Source organism: Rhinoderma darwinii, chromosome 2, assembly GCF_050947455.1.
Source record: "Rhinoderma darwinii isolate aRhiDar2 chromosome 2, aRhiDar2.hap1, whole genome shotgun sequence".
Taxonomy (NCBI): domain Eukaryota; kingdom Metazoa; phylum Chordata; class Amphibia; order Anura; family Rhinodermatidae; genus Rhinoderma; species Rhinoderma darwinii.
In genome coordinates, this window is record NC_134688.1 from 353,416,371 (window position 1) to 353,437,725 (window position 21,355).

General features: G+C 42.1%; 1 protein-coding gene across 1 annotated transcript in view; it reads right to left on the reverse strand.

The window, feature by feature from the left end:
• The window catches only part of DSTYK (dual serine/threonine and tyrosine protein kinase), a 98,860-nt gene that overhangs the window by 19,204 nt on the left and 58,301 nt on the right, over nucleotides 1-21,355 (reverse strand). Inside the window, exons 6-7 of the mRNA XM_075853781.1 lie at nucleotides 8,435-8,611; nucleotides 644-773 (exon numbers count right to left, since the gene is read on the reverse strand). Coding sequence (XP_075709896.1) covers nucleotides 644-773; nucleotides 8,435-8,611 — 307 coding nt within the window. The remainder of the gene's footprint in view (nucleotides 1-643; nucleotides 774-8,434; nucleotides 8,612-21,355) is intronic.

Genomic DNA, 21,355 nt, shown 5'->3' on the forward strand with positions numbered 1-21,355 from the left:
TAGTCGTGCGCAGTGGGGTTGGATAGACGGGCCCAGGCTGAATTCTTGCACCCGGACCCATGAGCCTTTAGCTCAGGGGTAGCATAAAGATTAGCTCTGTTAGTATAATATGATAATCTCTTATTAAAGCCGTGGTCCGCATTGGAGAATGCCTTTATGTTGGAAGGGTTCCCTGACAAAATGATCGCTGGGATTCCCAATAGAGCAAAATCATTTGGTCAGCTACAAAACTAGTCATGGAATCTGGCAGCAAGAATTTAATTCCTATGCAATGCCACCACAGGGGAAACGAAGCATTACATAGACAACAATTTCAAAATCAACCTGTTGTCTATGTAATGAACAGATTTTCTGGATCTTCCAGAATAAAGACACTTTGTAGGCCCTTTACTCGATTGCTAATAGAGGAGACGGGGGTACAGCATATTCTTTGTAAAGAGTTACTATTTCACTATTTCTTTTTGTGCAGCTTGTCCTAATAACCCTTTAAACCTGGACTTAAAATAGACTACCCTTAACTAGGACAGACTATCGTACTAAGAGATCTGCTTTAATGTCCCTAAAATAAAAGCACCCTTCAAGGATTATATATAAAAAAAACAAAAAAAAACTGCAGTTTAACAGAATTGTCACGGCCTCTTACCATGTAACAAAACATCCCGCAGAGACCTGCTTTCCAGTGATAGTCGTGCAAGACGTGGGGCATGATCTTTACGAACCCTTAGCCAAAGATCTTCCGTTTTTTCAAGTCTGCCAGAGTGACCGACCTCAAGCTAAAAATCAAATTAAAAATTAAAGTGAAAACCACAGCAATAAAAACCTTATGCTTAAAGGAATTTTTACCCTAAAAAGAAACTCCACATGCAAAACGTAAAGACTAAATAAAAGATATCCCATCAATCACTCCCCTATCTTCTGCTTTCCTTTGATAGAGAAATTTAGAAAAATCTTTGTGTTCCAGGAATTCAGCCATTTCCCCCTCCTCACAATCCTGTGTTTGGCTGGAAGGAGAATTTCACAAGAGCGTATTCGTAAACATCCATAATACGGATCCGCAATATGGACGGATTACGGATGATATTGCATCAATAGGTCATCCGTATGATATCAGTACCATTGAACCGTAATACTGATCGGCTTCTAGACAGTAAATTTAACTACACGAGACAGCTTCTTTGAAAAATGGATGATATACGATCACAGAGATGCATCCATATTTTAATAACTTTCTATAGACTTCAATGGGCGTTTTCCAAACGCAAAAGGAAGTTATGCATACTGAGTTTTTAACCCCTTCAGGACTGAGCCTGTTTTGGCCTTCAGGACGAAGCAGATTTTTAAAATCTGACATGTGTCACTTTATGTGGTAATAACTCCGGAATGCTTTTTCCTATCCAAGCGATTCTGAGATTCTTTTCTCGTGACACATTGGACTTTATGTTACTGGCAAAATTTGCCCGATAGATTCAGTATTTAATTGTGAAAAACACCAACATTTAGCGAAAAATTGCAAAAATTTGCATTTTTCTAAATTTAAATGTATCTGCTTGTAAAACCGATCGTAATACCACACAAAATAGTTACTAGTTACCATCCCCCACATGTCTACTTTAGTTTGGCATCGTTTTTTGAACATTATTTTATTTTTCTAGGACGTTACAAGGCTTAGAACTTTAGCAGCGATTTCTCATATTTTCAAGAAAATTTCACAAGGTGATTTTTACATCTACCAGTTCAGTTCTGAAGTGGCTTTCAGAGTCATATATTAGAAAGTCCCCATAAATCACCCCATTTTGAAAACTGCACCCCTCAAAGTATTCAAAACAGCATTCAGAAAGTGTATTAACCCTTTAGTCGTTTCACAGGAATTAAAGCAAAGTAGAGGTGAAAGTTAAAAAATTTCATTTTTTTTATACAAAATTCATTTGTAATACATTTTTTTCTATACCACAGAAGGTTTTTCCCAAAAAATGTAACTTATTATTTATTGCCCAGATTCTGCAGTTTTTAGAAATACCCCACATCTGGCCCTAGTTCGGTCATGGACTGAAACACAGGCCTCAGAAGCAAAGGAGCACCTAGTGGATTTTGGGGCCTTCTTTTTTTAGCATATATTTTAGGTACCATGTCAGGTTTGAAGAGGTCTTGTGGGGCCAAAACAATAAAGACCCCCAAAAGTGACCTCATTTTGGAAACTACACCCCTCAGGGAATTTATCTAGGGGTATAGTTAGCATTTTGAACCCACAGTTTTTTTGCTAAATTTATTTGAATTAGTTTGTGAAGATGAAAATCTACTTTTTTCTGAAAAAACGTAGAAATGTTTAATTTTTTCAAGGTATAAAAGAGAAAAAACACCCCAACATATGTAAAGCAATTTCTCCTGATTATAGCAATACCCCATATGTGGTAATAAACTGCTGTTTGGACCCACAGCAGGACTCAGAAGGGAAGGAGCACCATTTGGATTTTGAAATTCTGATTTTGCTGGAATGGTTTTCAGTGCCGTGTCGCGTTTGAAATGCACTGGAGGGAACAAAATAGTGGAAACCCCCGGAAAGTGACCCCATTTTGGAAACTACACCCCTCAAGGAATTTATCTAGGGGTAAAGTTAGCATTTTGACCCCACGGTTGTTTTGCTGAATTCATTGAAATTATTCTGTAAAGGTAAAAATTGACTTTTTCTGAAAAAAGGTAGCCATTTTTAATTTTTACATGGAATAAAGGAGAAAAAGCACCCCAACATTTGTAAAACAATTTCTCCCGATTATGGAAATATGCCATATGTGGTAATAAACTGCTGTTTGGACCCACAGCAAGGCTTAGAAGGGAAGGAGCGCTATTTGGCTTTTGGAGATCAAATTTAGCTGAAATGGTTTTTGGGTGCCATGTCGCATTTGCAAAGCCCCTGAGAGGCCAAAACAGGGGAAACCCCCCAAAAGTGGAAATTACACCACTTAAAGAATCTATCTAGGGATATAGTGAGCATTTAGACCCCACAAGTCTTTTACAGGATTTATTAGAATTAGGCCGTGAAAATGAATATCGACATTTCTTCCACTAAAATGTTGCATTTTTTTCAATTTCACAAAGGATAAAGGGGGTAAAAGCCGCCCAACATTTGTAAAGCAATTTCTCCCGAGTACGGCAATACCCCACGTGTGGTCATAAATGGTTTTTCATTAGAAAGTAATTAACCCTTTCTGGAGTGATCCATTTTTTTCTTTTCCTTCTTAGTTTTTTCCTCCCCGCGTTCCAAGAGCCACAACTTTTTTCAGTCAATAGAGCGGTATGAGGGCTTATTTATTGAGGGACGAGCGGTCGTTTTTATTGGTGCAACTTTTTGGTACATACAACTTTTTGAGCACTTTTTATTACATTTTTAGGTAGAGCGAAGGTGACCAGAAAAACAGCGATTTTGCCGTTCTAAATTCTTTATTTTTTACGTGAGACGCTCCATACATCACCCCCCACACTACGACATGCTATGTCATGGTGCGCGCAGGGGTTAATGCGCAGCGCATGGTGCGGAGTGAAAATTACAATTTTCCACTTATATGCCATTTTAGTGCACTATATGTTATGCCCAGTTTGTGCCACTGAAGACAAATAACTCAAAATATTAACCGGGTTCTCCAGGGTATGGCGATGCCATATCTGTGGACGTAAATTGGTGTTTAGGAACGCTGCAGGGCTCAGAAGGGAGGGACGCCATTTGGCTTTTGGGGCACAGAGTTTGCTTGGTAGTTGTTCTGTTTGGGGTTTTACTGGTGTTTCAGTTTATAATGTGGGGGCATATGAAATCTGTGCGGGGTACATCAGGGTACATGTTATCTGTGCGGAGTACATCAGGGTAACATGTTATCTGTGCGGGGTACATCAGGGTATAATAAGAGGGTATAATAATGCAGTAAATAAATAATAATCCGCAGATATGTGGCCGGTGTCGCACTTATAAATGGCGCCCGATCTTATCCGCTTTTGGAACACTCTGCACATTTTGCATCACCATATTCTGAGAGCCAGAACTGTTTTATTTTTTCACCACCGGAGCTGTGTGAGGGTTTATTCTTTGCGGGACAATCTGTAGTTTTCATTGGTACCATTTTGGGGTACCAGAAATTTTTTTGATCACGTTTTATTCCATTTTTTGGCAAGCAAGGTGACCAAAAACCATCAATTCTGACAATGTTTTTTATTTGTTTTTTTTATGGCCTTCACCCTGGGCTATAAATGACCATTATACTTTATTCTGCGGGTCGATACGATTACGGCGATACCAGATGTATATATTTTTTTTATGTTTTGCAGCGTTTGTGCAATAAAATCACTTACTTATAAAATAAATTTATTTTTGTGTCACCATATTCTTAGAGCCATAACGTTTTTATTTTTCAGTCAAAAAAGCAGTGTTAGGCCTCATGCACACGACCGTATTTTTTCCCACCCGTAAATCCTGGCGTAAATACGGGTCCGGTGTCACACGTATTCCACCCGTTTTGCACCAGTATTTACGAACCCGTGCTCGTAAATATGGGTCCGGTGTCACACGTATTCCACCCGTGTTTACGAGCACGTTTTTGGCGGCAAAATAGCACTGCACTAATCGGCAGCCCCTTCTCTCTATCAGTGCAGGATAGAGAGAAGGGACAGCCTTTTCTGTAATAAAAGTTAAAGAAATTCATACTTACCCGGCCGTTGTCTTGGTGACGCGTCCCTCTCTTCACATCCAGCCCGACATCCCTGGATGACGCGGCAGTCCATGTGACCGCTGCAGCCTGTGATTGACCTGTGATTGGCTGCAGCGGTCACATGGCCTGAAACGTCATCCAGGACGTCGGGCCGGATGTCGAGAGAGACGCGTCACCAAGGCAACGGGCGGGAGACCGGACTGGAGGAAGCAGGAAGTTGTCGGTAAGTATGAACGTCTTTTATTTTTATTTTTTACAGGTTTATACTGATCGGTAGTCACTGTCCAGGGTGCTGAAAGAGTTACTGCCGATCAGTTAACTCTTTCAGCTCCCTGGACAGTGACTATTTACTGACGTCGCTTAGCAACGCTGCCGTAATGACGGGTGCACACATGTAGCCACCCGTCATTACGAGAGCTCCATAGACTTCTATGGACTGTCCGTGCCGTTATTACGGCCTGAAATAGGACATGTTCTATCTTTTTCAACGGCACGGGCACCTTCCCGTGAGAAAACGGGAAGGCACCCGTCGCCAATAGAAGTCTATGAGCCCGTTATTAGGGGTCGTAATAACGGGAGTTTTTACGGTCGTGTGCATGAGGCCTAAGGGCTTGTTTTTTGCGGGACGGGATGTAGTTTGTATTGGTACCATTTTGGCGTACATGCGACTTTTTGATCACTTTTTATTGTATATTTTGGGAGGGTTGGTAACCAAAAAATTGTAATTCGGGCACTGTTTTTCGTTTATTTTTTTCGCGGTGTTCACCGTGCGGGAAAAATAATATTACAGTTTTATAGTTGGGGTCGTTACGAACGCGGCGAGACCAAATATGTGTACTTTTTTTAACGTGTTAATTTTTTTCCTATAATAAAAGTCTTATTATAGGAAAAAAAGCATTCTTTGTTTATGTCACTTCTAACTTTGATTTTTACACTTTCAAAACATTTTTATTATCTTTTTTTAACTTTTTTTACTTGTCCCACTAGGGGACACTTCGACTGGCAGCTCTGATCGCTGCTGGAACACATTACACTACACACGTAGTGTAATGTGTTCTAACTGTCATTGTGACGTAACTGTCACACTGACAGGAAGGCCGGAGGCTGATCCTCCGAGGCTTCCGTACATGGCAACCCGGAGGTCATTGTCTGGCCTCTGGTTGCCATGATAAGGATCGCCAGCCCCCGCAAATACATGTGGGGGGCTGCCGATCCGCTGTAAACCTCTTCGATGTGGTGATCGCAATCGACCACCGCATCGAAGGGGTTAATTGCCGATTTCAGCGGCGAGAGGCCGCTGATCGGCAACGGGGAGAGCAGGGCTGACACCCTGCACAGTTAACCGCCGCTGCGGTGTAGCGCCGCGGTTAACTGTTAAAGCTCGGACGTAACTGTACGCCCAGGTGCGCGAAGTTACTGCTTATCTGGACGTACAGTTACGCCAAGGTGCGGGAAGGGGTTAAAATACACGCTTATTTTATACACCCATGTGAATTGACTCATTGATTAACATTCACTCCCTACTACGGACAGTAAAAAATCTGATAAAATACTGATGAAAAATACGCTCGTGTGAAAGCAGCTGGCTGCAGGAGGAGTGATTAGAATACTGTATAGTATATGGTCTGACACATACAAGATCCACAGATAATTGAATGCTTTTGATCATTCTTTTTACTTAAAAACTTATCAAAATTGTTGTCCTGCACATACATTGTGTATAAGTATGAAACACTATAAATATACAGTGAAGGAAATAAGTATTTTTAGGCTAGGTTAATTTTACCAGTGAGAGATAGATTATATATAAAAAAAAAAAAACAGAAAATCAGTCAAAATTATATATATTTATTTGCATTGTGCACAGAGAAATAAGTATTTGATCCCCTACCAACCATTAAGAGTTCAGCCTCCTCCAGACCAGTTACACGCTCCAAATCAACTTGCTGCCTGCATTAAAGACAGCTGTATTACATGGTCACCTGTATAAAAGACTCCTGTCCACAGACTCAATTAATCAGTCTGACTATAACCTCTACAACATGGGCAAGACCAAAGAGCTTTCTAAGGATGTCAGGGACAAGATCATAGACCTGCACAAGGCTGGAATGGGCTACAAAACCATAAGTAAGACGCTGGGTGAGAAGGAGACAACTGTTGGTACAATAGTAAGAAAATGGAAGACATACAAAATGACTGTCAATCGACATCGATCTGGGGCTCCATGCAAAATCTCACCTCGTGGGGTATCCTTGATCCTGAGGAAGGTGAGAGCTCAGCCGAAAACTACACGGGGGGAACTTGTTAATGATCTCAAGGCAGCTGGGACCACAGTCACCAAGAAAACCATTGGTAACACATTACGCCGTAATGGATTAAAATCCTGCAGTGCCCGCAAGGTCGACCTGCTCAAGAAGGCACATGTACAGGCCCATCTGAAGTTTGCAAATGAACATCTGGATGATTCTGAGAGTGATTGGGAGAAGGTGCTGTGGTCAGATGAGACTTAAATTGAGCTCTTTGGCATTAACTCAACTTGCCGTGTTTGGAGGAAGAGAAATGCTACCTATGACCCAAAGAACACCGTCCCCACTGTCAAGTATGGAGGTGGAAACATTATGTTTTGGGGGTGTTTCTCTGCTAAGGGCACAGGACTACTTCACCGCATCAATGGGAGAATGGATGGAGCCATATACCGTCAAATCCTGAGTGACAACCTCCTTCCCTCCACCAGGACATTAAAAATGGCTCGTGGCTGGGTCTTCCAGCACGACAATGACCCGAAACATACAGCCAATGCAACAAAGGAGTGGCTCAAAAAGAAGCACATTAAGGTCATGGAGTGGCCTAGCCAGTCTCCAGACCTTAATCCCATCGAAAACTTATGGAGGGAGCTGAAGATCCGAGTTGCCAAGCGACAGCCTCGAAATCTTAATGATTTACAGATGACCTGCAAAGAGGAGTGGGCCAAAATTCCATCTAACATGTGTGCAAACCTCATCATCAACTACAAAAAACGTCGACTGCTGTGCTTGCCAACAAGGGTTTTGCCACCAAGTATTAAGTCTTGTTTGCCAAAGGGCTCAAATACTTATTTCTCTGTGCACAATGCAAATAAATATATATAATTTTGACTTTTTTATTTTTAATTTTTTATATAATCTATCTCTCACTGGTAAAATTAACCTAGCCTAAAAATTCTAGACTGTTCATGTCTGACAGTGGGCAAACTTACAAAATCAGCAAGGGATCAAATACTTATTTCCTTCACTGTATCTTCCCCCTAAACCAAATAGATTTCTTTATCACTGGCAAACAAGCTTACACCTCATACACATGACCGTGTGTGCCGTCCAAGTCCCGTCAGTGATCCGAGGAAAGATAGGACATGTTCTATCTTTCCTCGGATCGGAGACTCGAACCATTTTTCACGGACACTATTCACCCGCTAAAGTGAATGGGTCCGTGAAGACTATCGTGTGCCACTCGGATACCGTTAAAAGCGGCCCGAGTGGCACAACGATCGTGTGCATAAGGCATTGGGCTAATTTTTATAGTAAGTTTATCAGTATAGGTTTGAATAGGCACAAACCGAACTCACCGGATCTTGCTCTGTTTGTAATCCAATTCAAACCATTGACTCTAGTGCCCCAAGCCAAATATGCCAAGCCGTCCGAATAAACATGCCTACTCATGGTACTGTATGGAGAGTCTTCTAAACACAACACCTGGTTATTACCCACCTGTTTGAGTGATGCTGCAAAAGCTTCATGAGAGCTTTTGAGACGCTTATAAAACTGGCTGCAGATGCGTTTCGCAAGCTTAGATGAACTTAAGCTTTCTATAGCATCCTGAGCCACCTTGCGTTTCCATTCAGGGGTTATGGACGGGGGACTCACCCATGTAATGCGCTGTATTATCTAAAGGAGTAAAATGTCATTAATATACTGAATAAGGCAATCCTAAAATAATTTTTTTTTTTAGAAATTTGCCTTGATATATAATAAAAGAATACCATTAATGCCAAATTAGGGCTCATGCACACGGTCATATAGTATTGCTTTGTGTAGGTGTCAAATTCTGAGAGGAAAGGACTGAATTTGATTCTGTCCTGTGAGATCAACAAGGCATTTTCTGATGTAACACAATAGGATCCAATCCCATGCTTGCCTCTAAACACATGGCTCATTCACAGAGCCATTACACTTCTATATTATACTTATATTACATAGTAAAACGTACTGCTGCCAATGCAAATTAGGCTGTCAGGAGTCCAAAGTAGAGAAGAGTTCCACGCTTGGTCAATTAACCCCTTAAGGACACAGCCTGTTTTCGCCTAATGGACCATGCAATTTTATTCAAATCTGACATGTGTCACTTTATGTGGTAATAACTTTGGAATGCTTTTATTTTTCAAGCGATTCTGAGATTGTTTTATCTTGACACATTGTACTTTAGGTTAGTGGTAACATTTGTTCGGTTACATTGGGTTTGTGAAAAATACCAAAATTTAGAGACTTTTCAAAAATTAGCATTTGTCTGAATTTAAACGTATCTACTCGTAACACAGCTAGTAATATCACACAAAAGAGTGACTAGTTCACATTTTCCATATGTCCACTTTATGTTGGCATTGTTTTTTGAAGACTTATTTTTTCCAGGACGTTACAAGGCTTAGAACTTATGGAGCAGCAATTTCTCACATTTTCAAGAAAATTTCAAAAGGCTGTTTTCAGGGACCAGTTCAGTTGTGAAGTGGCTTTGAGGGGCTTATATATTAGAAACCCCCTATAACATCACCATTTTAAAAACGGCACCCCTCAAAGTAGTCAAAACTGCGTTTCGAAAGTTTAACCCTTTTGGTCTTTAACAGGGATTAAAGCAAACTGGAAGTGAAATGCACTATTTACATTTTTTTTTGCAGAAAATCGGTTTTCATTATTTTTTTTCTGTAACAGAAGGTTTTGCCAGAAAAACGCAACTCCGTATTTATTGCCCAGATTCTGCAGTCTTTAGAAATATCCCACATGTGGCCATAGTGTGCTAATGGACAAGCACAAGCCTCCGAATCAAAAGGAGCACCTTGTGGATTTTGAGGCCTCCATTTTATTATAATGTATTTTAGGTACCATGTCAGGTTTGAAGAGGTCTTGTGGTGCCAAAAAACAGTGGAAACACCCCCAAAAAGACACCATTTGGCAAACTACACCCTCAAGGAATCACTGGATATAGTGAGCATTTTAACCACACAGGTTTATTTGGCTGTATTTAGTGTAATCAGGATATAAAAATCTAAATGGTTTCTAATAAAATGTAGAAATCTTCAATATTTACAAGGCATAAAGGAGAAAAAGCAACCCAACATTGGAAAAGAAATTTCTCCCGATTACGGCAATACCCCACATGTAATAAACTGATGTTTGAACCCACGGCAGGGCTCAGACGGGAAAGAGCACCATTTAGCTTTTGGAGCTCAATTTTGCTGGAATGGTTTTTGGGTGCCATGTTACATTTGCAAAGCCCCTGTGGGACCAAAATCAGTGGAAACCACACAAAAGTGACCCCATTTGGGAAACTACACCCCTGAAGGAATTTATTGAGGGGTATAGTAAGCATTTTGACCCCAGTTTTTTTTGCTGAATTTAGTGGAATGTAGTTTTAGCTCAGATTTTTCCATTTTCACAATAAAGGAGAAAGGAGCACCTCAACATTCGCAATGTGAACTCTTCTGAGCACGGCAATACCCCATATATGGTAATAGACTGATGTTTGAACCCATGGCAGGACTTAGAAGGGAAGGAGCACCAGTTGGCTTTTGGAGCTCAAATTTTGCTGGAATGGTTTGCGGCGCCATGTCACATTTGCAAAGCCCCTATGGGACAAAATCAGTAGAAACTCTGCAAAAGTGACCCCATTTGGGAAACTACACCCCTGAAGGAATTTATCGAGGGGTATAGTGAGCATTTTGACCATACAGTTTTTGCTGAATTTAGTGTAATTATACTGTGAAATTGAAAAAAGGGAGAAAAAGCACCCCAACATTTTAAAAGCAATTTCTCCCGATTACAGCAATACCCCACATTTGTTCATATACTGCTATTTGAACACACAACAGGGCTCTGAAAGGCAGGAGTGCCATTTGGCATACAGATTTTGCTGGATTGTTTTTTGGGTGCCATGTTGCATTTGCCAGAGTACAGTAAGAGCCCTCAAGAAATGACCCCATTTTAGAAACTACATCCCTCAAGGCATTTATCATTTGCCAGGACATATGATGGGGCTCAGAAGTGAAGAGCACCATGCGCATTTGTGGCTTATTTTGGTAATTTTCACAGCATTGGCCCACAATCGCAGGGGTCTGAGGTCAAATAGTAAAACAAACCCCCAAGCAGTGACCCCTATTTTGGAAACGACACCCAGTAGGGCACATTAAGGCGTGTAGTGAGAATTTTGACTCCACAGGCGGTTTTTTTTATTAGAAATTAATGCGCAGCGGATGCTACAAAGTGAACATTGCAATTTTCCACTGATATGGCATTTTAGTGCACAATATGTTGTGCCACTGAAGACAAATACTTCATAAAATGTTAAGTGGGTTCTCCCGGGTATGGCGATGCCACATATGTGGAAGTAAACTGCTGTGTAAGGTTCACATGGGAGAGAGTGCCATTTGACTTGGAGAACAGATTTTGCTTGGTAGTAGTTCGGTTTGGGTTTTACTGGTATTTCAGTTTATAGTCTGGGGCATATGTAAGCTGTGCGGAATATATCAGGGCATAATGCCACAGATGCGTGGCCAGTGCACGTCACATTGATATATGGTGCCCAATCTTATAAGCTTTTGGAACGCTCTACATTGTGTCGCCATATTCTGAGAGCCATAATGCTTATATGAGCTGTGCGAGGACTTATTTGTTGCGGGACAATCTTTAGTTCTCATTGGTACCATTTTGGGGACCATGCGATTTTTTGATCACTTTCTATTCCGTTTTTTTGCGGAGCAAGGTGACCAAAAACCAGCAATTCTGACAATTTTTTTTATAGTGTTCACCGTGGGCTATGAATTACATTTTTACTATATTCTGCGGGTCTATACGATTACAGCTATACCAAATGCACAATTTTTTTTTTTCGTTTTGCAGCGTTTGCACAATAAAAATCATTTGTTTTTTGCGTCACCATATTCTGAGAGCCATAACTTTGGGGTACATGTGACTTTGATAAAACATTCTATTCCATGTTTTGGAAGTGGTGGGGATAAGAAAAAAAAATTGCAATTATGCCATTGTTTATTTTTAAATAAATAAGGTTACAGAAGGGTGTCAGCTGTAACAGTTGACACACACGGCTAACGTTGCAGGCTCAGCTTCCGGGCAGGACACTACAGGCTCCTTGGCAGACAGGAGGCCATTGTTAAGCCTCCGTTATGCCACAGCAGCAATCGGAACCCCGCAATTGCATTGGTAGTTTCCGATCTGCTAGTAAACACCACAGATGCAGCGCTCACTTTTGGGAGCTGAATCTAAGGGGTTAATTGGCCAGATCAGAGGCTTGCTCTGGTCCTGGCCACACAGCAGGGTGTCAGCTGTAATATACAGCTGACACCCGCTGGCGATGGTGCAGGCTCAGCTTCTGAGCCCGCACTAGCAACACAACGTACCTATACATTGTGTTGCGTTAAGTATTTAACAACTTACTAGTAGGCTGGATGTCATTAAGGGGTTAAGCCAATAACATGACAAATAAGTAAACCCACTTATGATGCAGTTGGCTAAAAAAAAAGCTGCACATAACAGTAGAACGCAACTATGCCTATGCAGTACTTTACATTGGTAAAAGGAAAGATTTTGGTATGTGCGCCAAGGACCTCCCTAGGGGGGTGTGGGGACTACAGCTTGGAGAACTTTTCTACCAAAGAATGGATCCTTGATGGAAAACAGATTTAATCTGTAAGGTTTTGTAAAAGTGTGAACAGATGACCAGGTAGCTGCCAGATCTGCCCAGGATACCGACAGAGCGCGTAGAGTGTGCGTTCAGATGATCTGGGGGGACATGGAGGTTTTGATAAGATACAGAGATCACCTTTTTAATCCATTTTGCTAGTGTATTTTTTGCCACGTTCTTTCCCTTATTAGGACCATTAAATTGAATGAAAAGATTAAGATCTTTCCTCCACAAAATTGTGGGCTCAATACATTGTATGATAATCCTGCAGACATCTATAGTGTGAAACTCTTCTTCCTTTGTTTGGTGGATTTTGACAAAAAGAGGAACTACATTCTTGGGACATGTGGAAGTTTGACATTACCTTGGAAAAGAAGGTGGGATCTGGATGAAAAATAAGCCTATCATCTAGGATTCTAAGAAAGGGATCCCCAATAGCGAGGGCTTGAATTTTTCCTACCCTTCTAGCTGTGGTTATAGCTACCAAAAAGGCTGCCTTCCAAGAGATGATTTATGTTACAGGAAGATATAGGTTCAAAGGGAGATCTCAAACCTCAATACTACATTTAAATCCCAAGGAGGAAGAACTACAGAAGGTCTGGGAGATAAATCAAAGAATCTTTTTATCCATCTATGGTAGGGCCAGACCTTGATCAAAAAAATGACTCGTAGCGGATACTTGAACTTCTAAGGCTATGTTCACACGGAGTATTTTGGGGGAGGAATATCTGCCTCAAAATTCCGTTTGGAACTTTGAGGCAGATATTCCTCTCCCTGCACGCCGATTTTCGCGGCAATTATCGCGCCGTTTTTCGCCCGCGGCCATTGAGCGCCGCGGGCATAAAACAGCGAGATATACGCTTTCTCCTGCCTCCCATTGAAGTCAATGGGAGGTCCGAGGCGGAAGCGCCCGAAGATAGGGCATGTCGCTTCTTTTTCCCGCGAGGCAGTTTTACTGCTCGCGGGAAAAAGACGCCGACGCCTCCCATTGAAATCAATGGGAGGCGTTCTCGGGCCGTTTCTGCCGAGTTTTGCGACGCGGTTTCCGTGTCAAAAAACTCGGCAAAATACCCCGTGTGAACATAGCCTTAAGGTGCTAGGTTTTAGTCCTTTTTGAAGGCCTGATTGAAGAAAGCCCATACCTGTGCAATATTAGGATGATGATCATGAAAGGAATCTCCATCCCAGGATAAGAATTTCTTCGAGACCTTCCCATAAATGGCATTAGTGACATTTTTCTCAGTATCAGGCCCTCAGAAGCTAGGCTGCTAAGTGGATATTTTTTTTGCGACAGTGTAGGATTGGCCCCTGATAGAGAAGATCCCGGAGTGATGGTAGAATCAAGGGATGTTATCTTCAAATTGTTTAGGAGACCAAACCAGGCCCTTTTTGGCCATAAAGGAGCGATCACTATAAGACGGGTTTTCTCTAGCCTGAGTTTCTGTAAAACCTGTGGAATCAAGGGGATAGGAGGGAAAGCTAGACTGAATGACCATTTGTGATCTAGTGCGTCTGCCCCTATGGATTTTTCCTTGGGGTTTAGGGATGATAATATAAGTTTTGGAGTTTCCCTGGTTGACAAATAGATCTACTTCCGCCACACCCCACCTGATGGTAATCTGAAGAAAAACCTTTTGATTCAGGCACCACTCTGGAATTTACAGCTTTCCTGCTCAGAAAGTCTGCCTGCTTATTTAGAGTCCCTTTTAGATGGAGGGCCGAAATGGACCAGAGTCTTGGTTCTTCCCAGTAGAATACTTGTGAGGCCAAGTGTTGGAGATTTCTCTGTTTTGTGCCTCCCTGGTGTCTCAGATATGCCACCGTAGTTAGGTTGTCTGAATATACTCTTATGTGTGAGCCTCTGACTAGATGTCCTGCTGATCTTAGGGCCTCTAATACAGCTCTTCTAGAAAGTTTGAGGAGTGAAGGCTTCGTATCTGAGACCATGTACCCTGGAATGTTCTTCCAGATACCACTGCACCCCACCCTAATTTACTTGCGTCTGTGGTCACTGAGATTATGGGAGAGTGATGCCAAACTACTCCTTTGTCCAGGTAGGTACCTGGGGTTCAGCCACCAGATAAGGGAACTTTTTACTGAACCTGTGAGGAGTATTTTCTTGTCCAGCGTTAGGGAGAATTTGTTCCATTTTGACAGGATCAGGGACTGGAGATTTCTGGAATGAGCCCGAGACCAGGGAACCGCCTGAACGCATGAGGTCATTAATCGCAATAAAAATCGACATTAAACTACATTTGTTTGTGACAGTCCAACAAGATTCCCAGGAATATCTTTGGTCTCTCTGGAGACATGTTGGATTTTCCCTGTTGATGCCTAAGTCCTGGAGTGTTTGACAGGCAAGATGTATGCGACTTATAAGTATTTGAGAAGGTGCTATTTGAAGAAGCTAGTCTAGATATGGAATGACATTTACCCCTAACTTCCTGAGATAGGCCACCACTTCTGCCATTACCTTGGTAAAAAGTCTTGGTGCAGAGGAGATTCCGAATGGGAGTACATTGAACCGGTAGTGGTACATTTTTTGACCCTGTTGGACTGCAAACCTCAGGAACTTTCCGTATAGCAGACGTATTGGAATGTGATAATATCCATCCTGAAGATCTATAGTCGCCATCATGAAGTCTTTCCCTACCAGTGGAATTGTTGACTTTATTGACCATCTTGAACTTGTGGTATACCAAAAATTCGTTCAACGGCTTTAGATTTAGGATTATCCTGTCTTTCCCGTTGGGTTTCCGGACCAAGAAAATGCATGAGTAAAGGCCGAGACCTCTTTCCGTGATGGGTACTAGAGATATCACCTTCATGTATAATAATTTTTGTAGGCCTTCTGACAGATGTCTGAAGAATAAAGGATGGGGATGGGTTATGACCATTTTGTTTGGGGGTAGGGAGAGAACTACTTTGAACCCTTCTAAGATTGAATTCAGGATCCATTTTGTTGGTAGAGACGTTTTCCCACTGTGGAAATTTTTTTTAAATTCTGCCTCCTACTTCCCTGGTGTTATTGTCTATCTTGGTTAGGTCTGTTCTGGTTAAGTAAGATATTCCTTCCACTTCCCCCTTTGGGGTAGCTCCACCTGCCTGATTTACATTTTCCCCCTATAGGATTGTTGTGGATTACAAACGGGGCGAATAAACTGTTTCTTTTTTGGAACTCTAGGTTCGGGAAGGGTGTTCTTTTTATCTGATGCCTTCTCGAACATGGTATCCAGATCTGGACCGAACACATTCTCCTTGAAAGGGTATAGTGCAGAGTTTGTTTTTTGAGTGGATCCCCACACCACATTTTTAGCCACAGGTCTCTCTTTGTGGTGTTGGAGTACACTAGCTCTAGAAGCAATATTTATGGCTTCTGCAGAGGCATCCGCCAAAAAAACAGTGGCTTTGGAGAGAAGGGGATTGACGCAATAAAGTCTTCTCTAGGAGTGCCCTCCCCGAAGTGAACCTCAAGTTGATCAAGCCATCTAAACAGATCTGGCTACACAGGTGGCACTGATCTTCATCCGTACTACAGCAGAGGTAAATGCCGAGGATTTTTTGAGGAGACTCAGCCTTCCTGTCTAATGGTTCTTTTAGGTGGTAAGAGTCCTCAAATGGGAGAATAGTCTTTTTTTTCCCCACCCTTGCCACCTGAATATCAATTTCAGACCAGGATTTACTTTTCTCTTTGTCCAGGGGGAATCTTTCTCTAATTTCATGAGGTATGGAGATCTGTTTCTCTGGAAATTGTCATTCATCCACAATAAGTCCTTTGAGGCTGTATAGGAAACACTTGTTTTCTCTGGGTTCTTAGGCCCGCAAACATCTCATCTTGGACAGAGCGTGATTCTTGCACTTCTCCCATCCACATTCAACTCCTCACTGCCCCTAGCAGTTTGACCATAAATTCAGATGAGAAATAATATTTCTCTTTCTGTGGTGTGGAGACAGATGCAATCTCTCCGTCCTCTAGTTCACCTGATACTGAGGGAATATAACTGCCACCTTCAGGACCTGGATCCTCTTCCACCATTTTTTAGGTGTGGGAGGGGGGGGGGGGGGTCAGTTGGGAGGTATGCTTGAGAAAAGGATGTCAGAGGGTTGTATCTCCTGTTTGACCATCCCTTTGAATTTCCTCCAGTAAAGATGGCTGCTCATCCCAGAAAACTTTCTACACACATTTGACAAATTCTTAATTAAAGATAATTTTTTAATGCAAAGAGAACATGTACGAAATTAGGTTTCTCTTTTAGGGGGCTCCTTTTCCACCTATAGACAAGATAACTGAATTAAGCCGGCGTATTGTAAGAAAAACAGATCTGATCCCTGGAACAAACTTACAGATCCAGAAGCCACGCAAGGCTCAGAAGAACCAGATTTGAAAGTCGGATTATCCATCCCAAGGAAAGACTTGACAAAGCCAAAAACAGTCAGTAAGGGTATGTGCACACACCCTAACAGAGATCCTACCTGAGAATGAACCCTCTGTCCAGGAGACCTTTAAGCCAGGTGACCGGGATAAGCGTGGAGCAATCAACCAATCCTTAAAGGAGGGAGATTTGCTTGACTTACTGTAGGCCCTTCACCCCTTTCTCCTTTTTGGGAAAGGAGATTCCATGTGCCGCCATGTTTTTAGGAACATCACTACTAAACCGGAAGTGCGTCATGACGCCAACCGGAAGGGACTATGCCGGTGTGCGTCTCAGTGGAGCACACGCTAGACCTAGAGGAGTAAACGCTAATTCTCCCATGGAAGTAGCATGGCTAGGGAGCTCCGAAGGGGATCGCAGCCAGTATTAACCCCAGTTTTATCAGAACGGCGCAGGAGGGGTTGTCGTAGGTCCCGGACCCAGAAGGGAACGGGAGCAGCAAAAGGAGTAGGTAGGACCAAATCTCCACTGCCTGGTGGATCCATTTGTTACAAGCCTTCCCTTCCACCAGCCCAGAGACGGTAGCATCCTCTTGTTGCCCGATAGGGACAGGCAAAAAACACTGAGGAGGAACGGTGGGGCATTGTAACCTCTTGTGCATTTCCCTGTCCATATTAGAGGTGGGGTCTTACCTCCTGTGGTGTAGTCATGGAGGGTGCCTTGAGAAAAAAGCCATACTTGTTATATATCCTCACATTTGTCCCACCCAAAAAAATAAAGCTGTGCCGTCTTAATTTAACCAGTTAATGACCGCCAATACAGCTTTTCACGGCGGCCACTAATGGGCTTTATTCTGATGCATAAGCCTTTTCACGGTGCTGCATCAGAATAAACAGAGCAGGGGGGCGTTAAATCTCCCTGCTCTCAGCTACCAGAGGTAGCTGAGGGCATCCCTGCTCAAACAGGTGAGATAGATATCAGCATCGATCTCACCCGTTAAAACCCTCAAATGCGGCGCTCAATAGCGAGCGCCGCATCGGAGTGGTTTTGGAGAGCGGGAGGGAGCTCCCTCTCCCACCAATAAGATCGCCAAGTGTCTGTCTCCGATGGCAGCCGGCGGCCTAATAAAGACCCCCAGATCTGCCTGCAGTAAATGCCTGCTAGGCCTGCCCATTTAAACAGACAGGAAGTAATACACTGCAATATAAAAGTATTGCAGTGTATTATAAAAGTGATCGGAGGATCGCATATTAACCCCTTAAGGACGCAGCCTAGTTTGGGCCTTAAGGCTCAGAGCCCATTTTTCAAATCTGACATATTTCACTTTATGTGGTAATAACGTCGGAATGCTTAAACCTATCCAAGCGATTTTGAGATTGTTTTCTCGTGACACTTTGGGCTTCATTTTCGTGGTAAAATTTGGTCGATATATTCAGTCTTTATTTGTGAAAAATTGCAAAATTTAGAGAAAATTTACAAAAAATAGCATTTTTCAGAATTTAAATGCATCTGCTTGAAAAACAGACGGTTATACCACCCAAAATAGTTACTAGTTCACATTTCCCATAGGTCTACTTTAGATTGGCATCGTTTTTTGAACATTATTTTATTTTTCTTGGACGTTACAAGGCTTAGAACATAAACAGCAATTTCTCATATTCTTCAGAACTGAACTGGTACCTTCAAAAAAAGGCTTTTGAAATTTTCTTAAGTGGATTTGAGGGGCCTATGTATTAGAAACCCCCATAAAATACCCCATTTTAAAAACTAGACCCCTCAAAGTATTATAAACAGCATTTAGAAAGTTTTTTAACCCTTCAGGCATTTCACAGGAATTAAAGCAAAGTGGAAATGAAATTTGCAAATTTCATTTTTTCTGCTGAATTTCATTTTTATTAAATATTTTTCTGTAACAGAGAAGGTTTTACCAGAGAAATACTACTAAATATGTATTGTCCAGATTCTGCAGTTTTTAGAAATGTCCCACATGTGGCCCTACTGCGCTCGTGGACTAAAACACAAGCCCTAGAAGCAAAGAAGCACCTAGTGCATTTTGGTAACTTTTTTATTAGAATATATTTTAGGCAGCATGCCAGGTTTGAAGAGGTGTTGAGGTATCAAAACAATGGAAACCCACCAGAAGTGACCCCATTTTGGAAATTACACCCCTCAAGCACCTATTTGAATTGGGCTGTGAAATGAAAAAAATTCTATTTTTTCCAAGAAGATGTCATTTTTGATCAAAATTTCTTATTTTCACAAGGAACAACATACCCCATTTTGTTGCCTAATTTGTCCTTAGTGTGGCAATACCCCATTTGTGGTGATAAACTGCCGTTTGGGCCCATGGGAGGGCTCAGAAGGAAAGGATAATGTGTTTGTTGGAGTCCAGATTTTGCTGGATTGTTTTTCGGGTGCCATGTCGCATTTGCAGAGCCCCAGAGGTATCAAAGCAATGGAAACCCACCAGAAGTGACCCCATTTTGGAAACTACACCCCTCAAGGAATTCATTTATGGTTTTTGTTATCATTTTGACCGCACAGTTTTTTCACAGCACCTATTTGAATTGGGCTGTGAAATGAAAAAAAATGATATTTTTTCCAAGATGTCGTAATTTTTGATCAAAATTTCTTATTTTCACAAGGAACAACATACCCCATTTTGTTGTCCAATTTGTCCTTAGTGCGGCAATACCCCATTTGTGGTGATAAACTGCCGTTTGGGCCCATGGGAGGGCTCAGAAGGAAAGGACCACCATTTGGCCTACTGGAGCTTTTCTGGTGCTAAGTAATGTATGCAGAAGCCCCTGAGGTACCAGTACAGTTGAAACCCCCGAGAAGTGACCCCATTTTAAAAACTACACCCCTTAAGACATTCATCTAGCGGTGTAGTGAGCATTTTGACCCCACAGGTACTGTGTAAAAGATAATGCGCAGCAGATGGTGCAGTGTGAGATTTGCAATTTTATATATATATATATATATATATATATATATATATATATATATATATATATGCCATTTCAGTGTCCAATATATTGTGCCCAGCATGCGCCACCGGAGATATACACCCCTTAAATTGTAATGTGGGTTCTCCTGGGTACGGCAATACCCTACATGTGGCTGTTATCAGCCGCCTGGGCATACGGCAGGGCTCAGAAGGGAAAGATGAGGGGGGTAAGCTGTGCGGAGTGCATCAGGGTAAATTAAAAATCAAGGGATGTATGATACATTTTAAAACAATCTTTTATACAGAGCCCTGGTTTTTCGGGACACGTGTCGCATTCGTATATTGTGTTCTTCCTTATCCCCCTCTTATAGCAGACTCTGCACCTCTTTTGACTCTTTCCCTTTCCACCGGTTTGGGGAACTTCTCCTGGAAAGTGTTGCCCTGGTACGATGCGTGTGGCCCCGCTTCCAGAAGTACTGGGTGCCCCCCTCTTCCTGGTCCCTAAAGATTAGATCTTGAAATTCCAGGAAAGTTCCCCTCTGGCCTGCACATCGACGTAGCACGTACGCATTGTACAATGCCATCTGTATGATGTGCCCGGCCAGCTTCTTATACCACACCGCATGGCGCTGTAGGGCTTCAGAACTTGATCTGACAAGTCCATCCCTCCCATGTACCTATTGTAGTCCAGGATGCAGTCTGGTTTGGGGGTGGCCTTTCCTTCATATATCTTAAACCTGTAGGTATACCCTGATGCACTCTCACAGCTTATACATCTTCACGCCATACCTTGCCCTCTTACCCGGCAGGTACTGGCAGAATTGAACCCTCCCTTTAAAATGTACCAGGGACTCATCAATAGAAATACACTTCTCGGGGGTGTATGCTTGGGAAAACCGGGCACTGGAACGGTCTAATAGGGGTCTCCGTTTATACAAACGGTCAAAACTGGGGCCATCTCGGGGTGGGCACGGCTCATTATCAGTATAATGTAAGAAGCGAAGTTTTGCCTCATTTATTTATTTTTTTAGGTTCCAGTTCAGTTCTGAAGTTGCTTTGAGGGGCCCATATATTAGACACCCCCATCAAACACCCCATTTTAGAAACTAGACCCCTCAAAGTATTCACAACAGCATTTAGAAAGTTTATGAACCCTTTAGGTGTTTCACAGGAATTTAGAGCAAAGTAGAGGTGAAATTTACTTTTTTTTTTTTGTCAGAAAATCCTCTTTATACCATTTTTTTTTATAACACAAAAGGATTTATCAGAGAAACGCAACTTAATATTTACTGCCCAGATTCTGCAGTTTTGAGAAATATCCCACGTGGCCCTAGTGCAGTAATGGACTGAAGCACCGGCCTCCGAAGCAAAGGAGCACCTAGTGGATTTTGAGCCCT